At 39.5% G+C, this 15,048-nt stretch overlaps 1 protein-coding gene across 3 annotated transcripts in view; it reads left to right on the top strand.

Moving 5' to 3' along the window:
- The first annotated feature begins 96 nt into the window (after positions 1–96).
- GSTCD (glutathione S-transferase C-terminal domain containing) overlaps positions 97–15,048 on the top strand; it is a 55,117-nt gene continuing 40,165 nt past the window's right edge. Inside the window, exons 1-6 of one of the 3 annotated variants that reach the window (XM_035111864.2) lie at positions 115–183; positions 6,528–6,674; positions 9,283–9,698; positions 9,978–10,430; positions 10,953–11,207; positions 11,901–11,994. In XM_035111864.2, the coding sequence (XP_034967755.1) occupies positions 9,288–9,698; positions 9,978–10,430; positions 10,953–11,207; positions 11,901–11,994 (1,213 nt within the window). In that variant the 5' untranslated portion in view covers positions 115–183; positions 6,528–6,674; positions 9,283–9,287. Of the gene's footprint in view, positions 184–1,770; positions 6,675–9,282; positions 9,699–9,977; positions 10,431–10,952; positions 11,208–11,900; positions 11,995–15,048 lie in introns of those variants that run through there. The other 2 variants (XM_035111866.2, XM_035111863.2) reach the window with 2 other exon arrangements.

Consider the following 15,048-nt stretch of genomic DNA (forward strand, 5'->3'; position numbering starts at 1 on the left):
CCACTTCGGGAAGCTCCCGGCTTTTCTCCCCGGAGGTGCCGCCGGCCCTGCCGCGCTTCCTCCCTCGCGGAGGCAGGCGCCGGAAGCGGCGGGCGGCAGCCATGACGGAAGGCAGGAAAAGGCGGAGCTTGCGACTTCAAGCCGGGAGGCGGCTGCCTGCTAATAAGGGAGCAGCTCCTGTGGGTAAGCGCCTGGCGGAGGGGCCCCGGGGAAGCGGGAGAGGGGCGGAGGAGGAGGGCCGAATGGGGAGCTGGGCGTGGCCACCCCTTGACTGAAACTCATGGGGAGTGATGATGCTCTGGGCAATCCAGCCTCCTGAGCGCGTGCAGAGTGCATCACCGTTTCACCCTCGGATCAGGCGCGGTCAGGGCCGGTTCTGACGAGGTTAGGCATAGGCAAACTCGGTCCTCCAGATGTTTTGGGACTACAACTCCCATCATCCCTAGCTAACAGGACCAGTGGTCAGGGATTATGGGAGTTGTAGTCCCAAAACATCTGGAGGGCTAGCACTAGGTTTTGTTTTAAGCGGGGCGGGGTAGGTGGAGGGTTGTGATCTAGTCCTCCATCCCCACCCGGTTCCCAGAAATCTGTAGCTGCTTAGTGCCAGCGACCCATTGCTGCCTCCACAGTCTTCTCTTGCTGCTGGAGGTGTGAGGTGGTGATCCAAAGGATTTGGGCCCAGTGGACTCCACTTAGTTGCTAACTATTCATTTAGGGAGGTGGGTGGTTTCCAGACAGAATTGAGCTTCAGTGCAGGACCAAGCATAAGATTGCCAGCTTCTTTCTTACAAGGCACACACCCCTTTTTTGGGGGGAGGAACAAAACTCCACCTGTTGAATACTGGCTGGTGGTGAATTTATTAAGTAGACGATTTCACGGGCACAGCCGAAATTCAACAGGTGGGGTTTTCTTCCAGCATGTGGAGCTGGGTGGAAGGCTGCATCTGTTGAATGTCTGCACATCAGGCAACTTTTGAAAGATGTGCATGCTTCGGTTTTTAAACATGTGGCAACACTCTGCACATGGAAAATGTAAGGAAGGGCTATAACTGTGATAAAGCAAATGCTTTGTATGCAAAAATAAGTTACCTGGTTTCATCCCTGGCATTTCCAGCTAAGGTTGGAAAACCCTGTTTGAAATATTAGAAAGCTGCCGGCAGGCACTGTAGATGGTGTATGTGTATGAGCTTCCTATACTGTACTGTACTCCTAAATTCCTAAATGTTTATGTTCTGCTATGAGTAGGGAAGAGACCGAGCTTGCCTCATTTACACAAGCACAAAAGCATATACTGTACCACAACAATGAAGGTTTCTCAAAGGCTTAATAAAAGGTTTGTGGTGCGGGATAGCGCATAGCTCCTGAAATATAGCATGTGTAGCAGTGAGAGGAAGACACTTACACTGTTCACACATTAATGGTTTACCCATGGGCTACTTTGCCCCTCTGCATTAGTGGGCAGGAGAACATGGTTTATTTTGCTTTAAGTACAGCTAGCCAGCCAACAATAAACCTTGGTTACAGATTGTACAGTACTGTAGTTTGTTGGAGTGAAACAATTCCACTATCCCAGGTTCAAACACCATGCTAAAACAGAGGTTATTGTTTGTTTAGGCTGCATGCTGGTGTGGAGCAACAAAGCAGTGATAAATCTTAAACACACAAGGATTATCTGCGAAAAACTACTCAATTCTGGTTCTTTGTGGATTAGAATTACTGCACATTAACAGAGTTTGGAGTGCTTGAAATTTTAAGATCCAATGGTAAGCACATTACAAGGATATAAAAGTAAGGCTTAAGTTGATTCCAAGTTCTTGAATAATTCAGCCTTGTGGTGCAGGACTGTTAGTTTTCAGTTAAGTAGTCTACTATTTGTTCCCATTTATTGGAAGTAGGGTGGAGACTATGAAGCACTCAGTAAATCCATGACCAAAGTGGAGTGTGAATCCTGTTTGAAATTTGCAGCTAGCATGGGGAGTGGGTGGGGAGTCGGTTGTGTAGATTGCAGTGCACATGCTGTTAATGTGCTAGTCTCTGTTCTCCATACAGACTGACAATAGGCAAGCTAGGATGGGCATAGGAGACAAACAAACATACTTATTTGTACTCACGGGCATGTACAATCACTCACAACTTAATGCAAGGATTGTGAGTGCTTAAATAGTTCTCCCAGTCTTTTAAAGTGAGATTGTCCATATGCAGCTTTTAAGTTAATTACTGCTGTTAACTAGATGTAGCGCAGCTGTATATTATTTTTTCCCTTACCCACTTTCTAATTAAAAGGCTCCCCAAAGGGTCCTATATAAAATAATGCAATATAGTTAATTTGGAGCTGTTTCCATAAGGACCTTTGCTTTATCAGTCAAAGACTTGCCTAGCTTAACATTTTGTTTCTCACAGTGATTAACCAGATACCTACAAGAAGCCCATAAGCAGGACAAGAAGACAATGGTGCTCTCCCCCATTGTTCTCCAGCAACTAATATGGAGCGGCACGGTGCCCCTGAACCTGGAAGAAGCATATAGTCATCATGACATGTATCCGTTAATAGACATGCTTCATAAATTCATCTAATCCCCTCTGACAATCATCTAAACTATCAGATCTTGTGGCTGTGAATTTTATCAGTTAACTGTTCAATGTATGAAGGCACTCCATGATCCAATTTTCTGTGCCTTCCATTTCTCATCCCATCTCACTCCCAGCAGAGATACTGCACAGTGGTACCTCAGGTTACAGACGCTTCAGGTTACAGACTCCACTAACCCAGAAATAGTACCTTGGGTTAAGAACTTTGCTTCAGGATGAGATGAGAACACAAATCGCGTAGCGGCAGCGGGAGGCCCCATTAGCTAAAGAGGTACCTTGGATTAAGAACAGTTTCAGGTTAAGAACAGACCTCCAGAACGAATTAAGTTCTTAACCCGAGGTACCACTGTACTATTTATATTCTATACCTCTTACTTGCATAGTCACAACTTAATTAGAAGGTTGCCTGTGGTAAAGTAGATGAGAGTTACTGTCCTGATCAGCAAGTGGTTTTATGTTGTGGTAATAACCGCTCTTGCTGTTTGGAGATGCAGTTGTCATTTTCACTACAAACCTTAGTTTGGTTTTCCTCTAGTCCACTGAGCTGGGAGTAAACAGCTGCAACACAGCACAAGGCAAGAGTGCAGACATAGGTTGTAGTTTGATCTCCAGGCCCTCTTGCTCCTGTCTAGGATAACAGAAAACCGAAATCCTGACTATGGTACCTTTGGTGACAGATTGGTAAACCATGCATTCATTACTGTCATTAACTCATTAAGGAAGGGTTATTGTACTACAAAGCCTAAAAACTGGGTTCTGTCGGACTAAATTACACTCAGATTAAAGGGTAAAGGGACCCTTGACCATTAGGTCCAGTCGCGGACGCAGCGCACGGAAACGGCGTTTACCTTTCCACTGGAGTGGTACCTATTTATCTACTTGCAGTTCGTGCTTTCGAACTGCTAGGTTGGCAGGAGCAGGGACCAAGCAACGGGAGCTCACTCTGTCGCAGGGATTCAAACCTCCAACCTTCTGATCGGCAAGCCCTAGGCTCTGTGGATTAGACCCATTAAAATTAATTGACTTAATTATGCCTATTGAGTTCAGTGGGTCTACTTTGAGTATGACTAGTGTTGGATACAACCCTGTAATTATAGAAAGTACCTTCCCGGAAAATTTCCATCTCTTGCTTAGAAGCTCAAGTGTGTGTGTGTCTGTCCATGTTTGTATACACATGGACATATTTGGTTAATTTCCCAGGAAACTACATGAGAATGTGGCACATGCATTGGATCTCCTCTAGAGCAGGCTTTGTATTCTATATGCAAATGTAAACGGGATAATTTACGCAAATCAATTTGTAAAAGAATAGTTTGTTGTTTCATTCTACTTCAGGGCGTGAAAAATACTGAAATTGTGTAGCCATCCATACCTCTTATTTTTGTAGAATGGTTGTTAAAAAAATACTGTCTTTCTCATGTGGGTCAGCTTTAGGTAAATAACATTATTATTATTTTAAATTGTGGCATTTCTTTTTAATAGTAATAAGAGACACTTGTTCACTCAGGAAACTGGCAGTGCTAGGTTTTAAAAGGAGAAGCAATTGTTTGAGAGACCAGCTAAGCTGGAATAAAAGGCAGAAGGCCTTTGAACATAGCAGGCTGGCTTGTATTGATCACTGCCATCTGCCTTAGATTGAAAAAGACCTTTTTCCCTAGATAAATATTTGAGATAATGCCATTGAACTATCTGTTTTATGACAAAAAGGCTTTTGATGGGTTGGGGGAATGACAATGAAAGAAAGCCTGCAGGATTAATCTATGATTGATTTCTTTAAATATCAACAGAATATATATATCGGTGAGACTGAGTTGAGCATGTTATATTGCAGCTGGTATATTCTGTGGAAGACACAGGTGAAAATAATGGCAGCACCTGTCTTGAGGTGTACCAGTTTGTGTATAACCAGTGACTTTTTGAATGTAGTATTATTGCGTTAGAGATTTAGCTCAAACTGTACTTTTAAATTACTACAGTGATTTGCAGCAAATTTCAGCTCCTTGTTCATTAAGCTTCCGAAACAAGGGTGAGATGCTCCAGAATGTTTTTGCTTTGATCTAGCAAGACCAGCTCTTGGATAAATTATGTTAATTGCCAATAACACCATTATCGATAATTATGTGATTGCCATAAGGAAGTTTAAGTCTGCAGCTCAGGTACCAAAGTGGAGGGCCAGAAAGTGGAAGATCTGTATATTTCCTGTGAAACTATGTGTCCTTCCCTGAACTTTTTGGAGGAAAGGTGACACAGAAATGAAATAAACAAATGGGAATGATGACGTTTAACCCATTGTGAAACTTAACGATTGGACTTGTAGATAAAAGCTTAAGTACTGTATTTATTTACTCAAGTCTAATGTGCCATCGATTCTAATGCACACCTCAATTTTTGCAACGTAGTTTGGCCAGAAATGGTGAGCATTAGATCCGAGTAAATATGGTAATAACAAACAACAGAGAAAGCCAGAATGAACTATTTGCCTGGTGGTTCTTCTGTATTTTCACAGAATTTATTATTTTTATCTCCAAGGAATGGAACTCTACTCGTTGCTCGGAAGCCCTCTGTGAATAAGGAACAATGTTGTTGCCTTAGGCACACTCTTAATTGAGAATGTCACCTTGTTGCTCTCCACAGAATGAGTTTAAAAGTGGAGTAGAAAGCTGTGTCCCTCTTCTGCAAACTCTAGTGCACTGCTAATGTGAAAGAAAAGGATAAATGGTGCATTTGCTCACAAGTACCAACTAGAAAGCGGAGGCTGCAGACATGCACGTGAGACAATCGTGTCCCTGGGGTTTGCTGAGAGGGGTCCGTAATTGCTCAGTTCATGCAGTATTAAACAGGAGAGAGGAAGAACGAGCAGTTAAAAGATCTTCCTGTTCTGCAAAACATGGCTGTATACTCCATTTCAGTAATGTGTTGAATAACTCCGGATAAAATCATTGGGCTACTCACACCCTTTATGCACCAGCTTCTCCATAACGTTTATCAGTGCTGTCAGTTCCTAAATATGTTTAATTAAAGTAAAAAAATCTTTTCTGTATTTCTTTTTATTTATTTCTTTAACCAAGAACATATATTTCAATGGCATACAAAAAGTTAAGAAGCAATACAATTGAATTAAAAATAAGCGTATGCCACACAGATAATAATATTTTTTAACATACAAATTTTGGTGATTTCAATCACAATTCCTGGGAATAATAATGAGTGTTATTGATCTTTGAGGGTGGTAACCTTTTCCTTTTAAAAAAAACAATTTCCTTTATTTATAAATATCAGTATATTGCCCTTGAAGTCATGATATTCTAACTTGAAGCTGAAAAGTTACAAAGATTTTCAAGTAGTAGGATATTTCGCAGGAGGCATTCGAACATTGTTATCATTATTTTGTATATAGTTTTTTTCTGCCATAGAGTTAAAAACAAATCTCTTGTTTGCTTGTTCTCCACCTTAATTTTCAAGTTAATTTTCCAAATTTGACTACACCAACAATTCTTATTAAATCCCTCTATATATTTGATTTTTTATTTAAAAATTCCATTTAGCAGTAGGTTTGCTTCAATGTGAGTTATTTTCAAGTTAAGAGACTTAGCATTAACTATGCCTTTTTGCTCAGAAATAGGCATAGCTGCCAAGTTTTCCCTTTTCTCGCGAGGAAGCCTATTCAGCATAAGGGAAAATCCCTTAAAAAAAGGGATAACTTGGCAGCTATGGAAATAGGTGCCATTAGAAATCATATAAATCTAGCCCTGGACAGCATTCAGTTAGCCTGCTCTGGATGAGTATGACTACTTTTTTATATAAAATATATTTATGAAAAGATATACAGTACCGTAGTATCCTTATGGAAGAGGCTGTATTTTTACTGACTTAAAAAACTGGGAAAGGCAACAATTTAATTCTATTTCAACTTTACAATGGATTGACTTTCTCTACAGGGATCAGTGTGCAAACAGGGTGGAGATGGAGATTAAATCCTTCATAGGCAACTGCCATTAAAACGTTGTAATTGAGCTACAAATGTTGAAAAGGAAAACTGCGGAACGTAAAAATACCATCACCTGGAACATTTAGCTCTTTAATTGGTGAGTGATTTTCAGAAAGATATTTGTTTCCAATATTTGAAGCTTGGGGTTGATGTAGAAAAATAGGGATGGTTGGCTTTTACTGCCCAACTTCCCAAGGGACTGAGTCCCCTAAGTCTATGATCGGTCAGAGATGAATGGATGGAGGCAGGATGCAGTGAAAGCAAGGCAGATCTTTATTTTTCTGTTGCAACAGATTTCCCTCCCCTCCTAGCAAGGAGGCAAGAGAGACCCAGAAGCAAGAAGAAACATCTCTTTTAAGGGTTTGCATTTTGGTGTGGAGAAGGACATTCCCTCTACAGTCAATCAGAGATTACATCACACATAAGGTGGGGTTACTGTGGCTCAGGCAGGCTAAGGTGTGATATTCCTGAGGATTTAGCAAGTTTTACATATTTCCAGACACAGTTTACACAAAACATTAGCATTTGATAAGACAAACATCCCTCAATGCGGAGCATCTGGGCTAACAAATTAATTCCAAAGGAAAATCAGTGCACAGATCTGTTGTAGCTGTATCAGCTGATAACACACTTCAGCCCTACTTAAGGATGAAAAAAAATTATGAATAAATAATCACAGTTCTTGCTATAGTGAAGGTTTTTTCAAAATATGGTATTATGTTCTTCAGCTGCAATTGTTTTAAAAGTGTGCCATCTAGTGTCCAAGAGTTGCAGCCTGATTTGCAATAGAAAAGACAGCCAATGGGATTTATTAAATATCTACTAATGTTCCAGTCTAGGATCCTAAGCATATAGTCTCCATAAATCAGATATATTTGGTGCAGAATCATAACTAATTGTGCATATAATTTATTCCCTTAAATTCTGTGTGTTCAACTATTTTCAAAATACTGTAATGTAAAGGGAGCGGAAGTTGAGTTTTCAGTCAAGAACCGTAATTTTAATTGAAATCATAGAATTGTAGAGTTGGAAGGCACCCCAAGGGTCATATCGTTCAACCCCCTGCAATTCAGGAATACGGTACTGTAGTCTAAGAAAAGTAATGATTTTGATCTGAATAACTTTGATCAGATGGAGAAAATGTCTTGCAATCCAACCCAGTACAAGTTTCCAGTTTACTCAGAAATAAGCCTCACCAGGTACATTAGTGCTTATTCCCTAGTGCTGCGATCCTGAGAATGTTTGTTAGATTTACTTCTAGCAAACAGGATTGAAGTCTTAGTTTTTTGTGAATTCTTGGGCTATGTAGTGAAAAATGTTTTGCAGTGTAGCACCAAAAGTATATAGGGCTTGTAATACAATATGAGAAACTCAGAATAAGGATGCCTGTAGCACACATCTATGAAAAAAGGTCTTCAGTAAAATGGAAGAACACCTCTGGATTTATCATAAATTACCTCATACAATGCTCTTTCTCTAGGACAGAAATGCGTTTTCCCTGAGCAGAAGAGGCTTTCTGCTAGCAGAACTGCATATTTTGATCCAAGCCGATGATAGAGATATTAATGGTCTTGGTTGTGGGTAGAAAATTACAGTGGATTGCATGTGGACAAAGTTAGAATAGATCCATTGAGATATCTAGATTTAATTTAGTCAATACTCTCCTTATTTCACACGATGTGGTACTATCCTGTTATTTTCCAATTCTGGACAGAGGTCACTGATCATATAAACTTGGTTCTGGAAACAACTAAAATTTATGGACAAAGGGGCATTGATAGAACACCTCTTTATTATGTGGAAGCTTACCCCAGGGAACGGAAATGGATTAGTTGTGCTCTGTTGGTTGCCAAACATATCATTTTACAACATTGGAAAAGTAAACGGACAAACAATCCAACAATGGACAAAAGATCTGTTCTTGCTTTCCATACATGAACTAGCTACAGGTTACGTAAATTTGGTACTTATCATGCTCTGTGGCAATTCTGTACTGAACTCTGGCCCTAGTTGAATGTACAGGTTTTTTTTAATGATGTCTCTACATTGAAAGTGAGCAAAACCTGTGTAAGCTGACCCACTCCTCTTCTCATCTTATTGCTTCCCTCCATTCTGGTTTTAGTTTAGTTGGATTTTGTTTTGGTTGTTATATATATAAAACAAAAAGAATAACCTCAAAATGTATTGAGTTTTAAAAATAGTTAAGTCTATGTCTGCTCTGAGTAAGATTTAGATAGAACCAAATATATTTTATACTTGAAAGAATTGCATATACATTACTAATTTTTGTGACCTCCTTATAATGGCCCTCCAAAAAGTGCATTTCATTAATAATATTCAAATGTTTGCTTCAGAAGACCCTTCTCTTATGCGACCTTAAAACAATCTTAGCGATATTTATTGTTTTTATTTTTATTTTAACTGTCCTGCCTTTCAAAACACAATAAGAAATATACTCAAAATGCAGAATATTAACATCCGTTTAGAAACAGTAACAACAAAGATTAATTAATATTTGCATACTGCATTGAGAAAGGGAAAAATTGATGGATTTTAGAGATCACTGTTTCTGTTTATTTATATATGTACAGGCAACCCCCAATTTGCGCAGGGGTTGTGTTCTGGATCATCTTCATTATTGCTTTGCATAGCTTTATATTAAACCTTTTACGTATTATTTCATTCATCACATTTCTTCCTTTAAGAAAAAATGAAAGGATTGACTGAAGATCACCTGTACCTGGACTACTTTAATCAGAATGCAGATTGTGTCTTGCCTCTCCACACATCCATATCCTTGTTTTTGTTGTCATACTGTGACTGCAAGACATTCAGAGTATTTTTAGTACTGCCAGGCGAAACAGCTTCAGATGCCCAGCCTAAAGACAAAGTATTACCCAAGGACCTGGATATTTGCTTCATCAAAAGATGTCAACTTCCTTTGGTGGTCCAGAGCTGCTGTTTACCTGCTGTTGTTGAGAAAAACGGAAGATTTTGTCGAGCAGGACTTGCTGTGGTATTGAGGCACATAGTACAGAAAACATATGAAGCAGATCCGTCAAGGGAGGACATTTTGGAACTCTTGGGCTTTAAAAAGACCTGCTTGAAGGCTTGTGCTGAAGTGAGTATTTCTAGTTTTAACCCTGCTTTGTGATAGATTTCACATATATTAAACCTTGTTCAGTGCATGACCCTAATGCAGAAGTGACCAGTTAGGCCATGCACTGAACAAAGTTTAATATATGTCTGCAGTACAACTCCCATCATCCCTGACCATTGGTCGTGCTGGATGGAGCTAATGAGTGTTTTGAGTCCCACAGGACCTTGACAGCCACAGGTTCGCCACCTTATTATGAAAGGCCTGGGAATCAGTCAACTGGTTAATCCTGTTTATTTGCAGGTCAGTGAATGGACCAGACTTTGTGAAATCAGCATCCCTCGGGCAGTTGAAAACTTTCTGAGAGTGTCTTCGGATGAGGTTCAGAGTATTCCGGAGGAAGTATTACATTTTGAAAAGAAGCTGGGAGAACCTGTAAGAGTACATAATGATGACAAAATTCGAAGACAGAAAGTTCAACAGCAACAGACATTTGTCAAGGAAGCATGTAAAGATGTTTCTTCACAAGAGGGAAGATTAGCAGAAAATCTGGACTCCTCGCCTGCACAACCGGAACTGAGTTTAGCTTTATCTAAATTAACTGTGCAAAAAACACCAGTTGCTGCCAAAAGGGAGCCCTCTCATATTAGGAAGATGAAAACATCCGAATTGCCACTCTTGGAAAACGTTTTTGCTGAAGGGCTATACTTCACTTTGGCGGATGTAGTCCTCTTTCCATGCATCTATCATTTTTTGGTAAGGATTTACATATTTATGTATGTTGCTTCCCAGTAAACTTTCAACATTACGTAGTAGATGTTGGGAAGAGACAAATCGCTTGGAGCTTATGTATTCTCAGCATATTTTCTCAGAAATTTGTCTCACTGAGGTCTATGCAACTTACTGCCTAGTAAGTGTGCTTAAGACTGCAGCCCCTGCAGACTGGTAGAACCACAATGTTGGCTCTACTAAAGGCTCTATTCCTATAGTGGCTCTGATTTATTTATTTTTAAGCTTTAAATCCATTAATCTATTATGTCACTCTTTGTAGTCATAGTGGTTAAGTTAGGCATGAGAATCTCTCTTTGTGTACAACCCCACCACTACCACTCCACAGTTTGAATCTGAGTGTGAGGCAGAAAGCCAATTTATTCCTGGGTTTAAGCCCACAAGGTAGTGAATGTCTTAAGATAACAGAGACATGCTTGATTCATGCTTGTCATCAAGTAGGTTCATAAATTTTCTCTGATAACCAGAGCTTTGTTTTCTTCCTTGCAGGGTTTCAGCAAGAAACACCAAGAGAACTTGTTAAGATTGCCATTGATATCTAGTTGGTTCCAGAGAGTTCAGGAAGTACCTGGAATAAAGAGAGCTGCTGCCAAATGCAATATGCAGTTTTTACCCCATCAAGGCTCAGACTCTTTATCAGATGAACACATGCAGTTTATTTGCATGGCTTCTGATGAGCCAGAGGAAGAGCATGAAGACACTTCATTTATAGGTGGACCAAGGCCAACCATGACAAAATTAATGGTAACTTAATAGTTTCACACACAACACACTCACTCACTCACTCACTGGCACTGAGTCATAGAATGGATTGTGCAGATATTTTGAAAGAGTGTACAAAAAGTCGGCATTTAAATTGTACACACATTTAACACAAAATAGGCACTTTTCAATGCATTCACCCATAATATATACTTTTTATCTGGCTGCTTGCAATATCAAGCATATTTCTCTATCAAAGGTCTCTGCCACTAAAAACGAGGTTGTATTTTGTTTGATGGTATAATCCTACCAGGGAGGGGGAGGACCCTATAATACTGATACAGCTCATTTGAAGTAGACAAAACTCCAAGTAACCCTTACAATAGCTCTGCAAAGATGATCAACATTATAACCATACTGCCGATGGAGACTGAGGTTGAAAGAACAGGTTCCTACCCAAATATTGAATTCATGGCTCAGCTGAGATTTGAACTAGAGATTTCCTAGTTCATGTTTGCCGGTTTTCCCCAACCTGGTACACTCCAAATGTTTGGGACTGCAAATCCCATTAGTCCCAGTGAGCATGTTTTGATAGACAAACAGAGTGGCTTTGTATTTTACATGTGCTGTTTAACAGACATAATTTCCCATGACATTTGGGCATCATTACAGTACTTGCAAAGTTCACATTCCTATTTAGCTGATTTAAGATTTCCCCCCTCCTCTTAAATGCAGAAAAGTGGTATTGAAGCAACATTTTCCCCTCATCCTTGCCCTAGTTGGGCACTAGATTGGGACAGTCTGCCAGCAGCGGTTAATCCAAGAGAAGGTAGGTTTGTTTTATTTGCCTTATGCTATTCCTGTTGAATTTCATTTGTTTGCCAAAGGATGTTTTGACAACACTTTGGCAGGTCCTAATAAAGTATATGTCCAACTGTGGATTTGGGAGGGTTTTTTTATTCTTCTTCCAATGGACCAACTTTTAATTATTATTTCAAATGCTACGTTCTGTATTGAAACAGGTCAGTACCGTATTTCAGGTGTCCCGTCCCCCCCGCCTCTGCCAAGTTAGGGAGCATCTCCAAATGTATGTGTTTGAAAGGGTGTGTGTAAGTTCATATATTTAAACCAAGCACAGACAGATTTACAAATACGTGTGTGTGTGTGTGAGAGAGAGAGAGAGAGAGAGAGAGAGAGAGAAATTCCAGAGAGGCCATCCTGTTAGGCTGCAGTAGATTGTAATGGATTACTTTGAAATCACTTCAGCACTAGATGAAAAAAAGGGGGCCTCCCAACCGCACCACCCTTTCCCGTCCTGTCTTTTGCCAGAACAAAGGTGGCAACCCTAGCTCCGGCATATACTTGTGAATCAATACTAAAATACTCAAGGTTAAGAAGAGATTAAGATTTAAGTCCTAGGCACAGTTGCCTGGAATCATTAAACACTGAGGGGTGTAATTCTGAATAGACAAAATAAAATATTGGGCTGTAAAACGGGTGAAGCAGCATCCACAACCCTCCAGATATTGTTGGACTTCAACTCCCATCACCTCTAGAGAGCAGGGCAAAGAGTCAGAGAAGATGGAAGTTGGAGTCCATAACATTAGGAGGGCTACAGGTTCTTCACTACTTCAGTAAAAGGTGCATTAGATCAATTTCTCCCTTAAATTCTATTATTGTTCTACCTTTCAGCTTATTGTATAAACTAATAATATTAAAAATCTGTACACTTCTGAAACTCAGTCCTGTGTTCATCCATATCTTTTTGTCTCTGTTAACTTAGATTATTGAATATCTAGTTTCAAACATAAAGTGAATAGACAGCCCACATGTATTGCCATTCTTGTAAGATCTCACAAACACATAATGCAAGCAGTTTCTTCAGCTCCTCAGATCAATTTTGAACTGGAATGCTTTTGTTGGTGATATTCCTTTAACATCACTGCTGCCTGTTTTCATTTTGCACCATGTGTCCCAGCTGTAAATGCAACTTTCTTCACAGGCATGATATGTCCTTTGCACAGGCAGATGCCATCTATTTAAACTTCCCCAGAACTGCTACCTCTGGTGGCTTTTGGTTGACACTCATGCAAAACAGCTGCAATTTGGTTTTATTTTTAAAGGGCTTAATCACTACATAAATTGCATGTCAGCGCAGAATAGTGTCTGAATGCAGGAATAGATCTTAAGGCATTTGCCTTTTGATAACCCTACTATCTAGTCTCAGCAGAAGTTCCTTAAGCTTTCCAAAACAGGAAGGGGCTGTCAGTTAAAAGTATTCTTGTGTGGGCTTAAGTAGAGTTTGATGTATGAGGCCACCAAATATGTGGTGCTGAGATGTGTATGGGAAAGGAACAGCAAGCCTTATGTATTGGGCTAGTTCACTTGTGGAAATGATTGAATAAAAGAAAATAACTGAAGACATTGCACAACTGTGATGCAGTTCCCTGATCTTTCAGATTTGACCTTGCTGTCAACCATAAAACAATTACCTGCATAATTCACAACACAGATGTGTTTGCTTAATGTTAGAGAAGACTCCATTGTTCTGAAAAGCAACAACCATACATTGGGGCTGGATTGAAATGTAAGTCTTTTAATGCCTGAAGTGGGAAGATTTCACCTTTTCCTGTTCCTGGACTCCCACACATGTCGTCACTCATTCCAAAGATCTGTTTAAAATAAGCATGGGAGTAGAGGTGGGGAAGAGAAGCTAGGCAAATCTACTAGTTGCATCCTCAAATTCACACGAGTTCTCAAAACATGTCACAATAAATAACAGTAAGTAATATAGCTGAAACAAAAAATAAAAAAAAATTCCTTCCAGTAGCACCTTAGAGACCAACTAAGTTTGTCGTTGGTATGAGCTTTCATGTGCATGCACACTTCTTCAGATACATGCACACTTCTTCAGATGCATGCACACGAAAGCTCATACCAATGACAAACTTAGTTGGTCTCTAAGGTGCTACTGGAAGGATTTTTTTTATTTTTTGTTTCAACTACGTCAGACCAACACGGCTACCTACCTGAAACTAGTAATATAACTGAATTTTCTTTCAGTGCTGTATTTAGCACAGAAAGCTTGAAAGCAAAAGCTCTTGTGAAAACAGATATGTTATTAAAATTTATTGCCAGTTTAAAATGATAGGATCACTGCTGTAAACGTAGCTTTTCTTTCAATAATAAACACAACAGCGCCCCCCCTTTAAGTAGGATTCAAATAGCTATTTACCCTTTAAAATAAGGTTTTAAAAACTGTACTTGAAAGTCCTTTATTTTCTTTCTGAGTCTGTCAGAACTTTTTGAATGGCTTTGAGAAGTACCTCATCTTTTTTGGGGTAGCTTTCCTTCCTCTTAAGCTTCCTTTGCTGCTGCTTGTTTCTCACATCAGACAGTTCTTTGCCTGGTAATTTGCAAGGATAGCAATGTAATGCAAGTGAAGCTCAAGTGAATCAACAAATATTTCTAATTAATCTCTTCTGCTGTGTCTTACATTTTTAAAACTTTCTATGCATAATGGTACCAGAGTAATGGTGATCCTGTGATCCCAACAGCAGATGGAATGGCTCTGCACAATTCCAACACATTACCTTAGAGGAAATGGGAAGTTCCTATTTCTTTTTTAAAAGTTAAGTACAGTAACACTAATCTAGTATATAAGATTTTAAATTTTGTTGCAACACATTGAGAGTGCAATGGCTCTGTTTTAGTTGACTTGTTTTAAGGAAACCTCAGTTAAGGAAACCCCAGCCAGATGGGTGGGGTATAAATATATTTTAATTAAGTAATTAATTAATTAATTAATTATTCAGACAAAGTGTCAGACTGGCTAAGCAAATGTGGAATTAGAAATTCCTAAACTCTTCCTCCAAACTGTGCA

The sequence above is a fragment of the Zootoca vivipara genome, chromosome 9 (genome assembly GCF_963506605.1).
Source record: "Zootoca vivipara chromosome 9, rZooViv1.1, whole genome shotgun sequence".
In the NCBI taxonomy this organism is placed as follows: domain Eukaryota; kingdom Metazoa; phylum Chordata; class Lepidosauria; order Squamata; family Lacertidae; genus Zootoca; species Zootoca vivipara.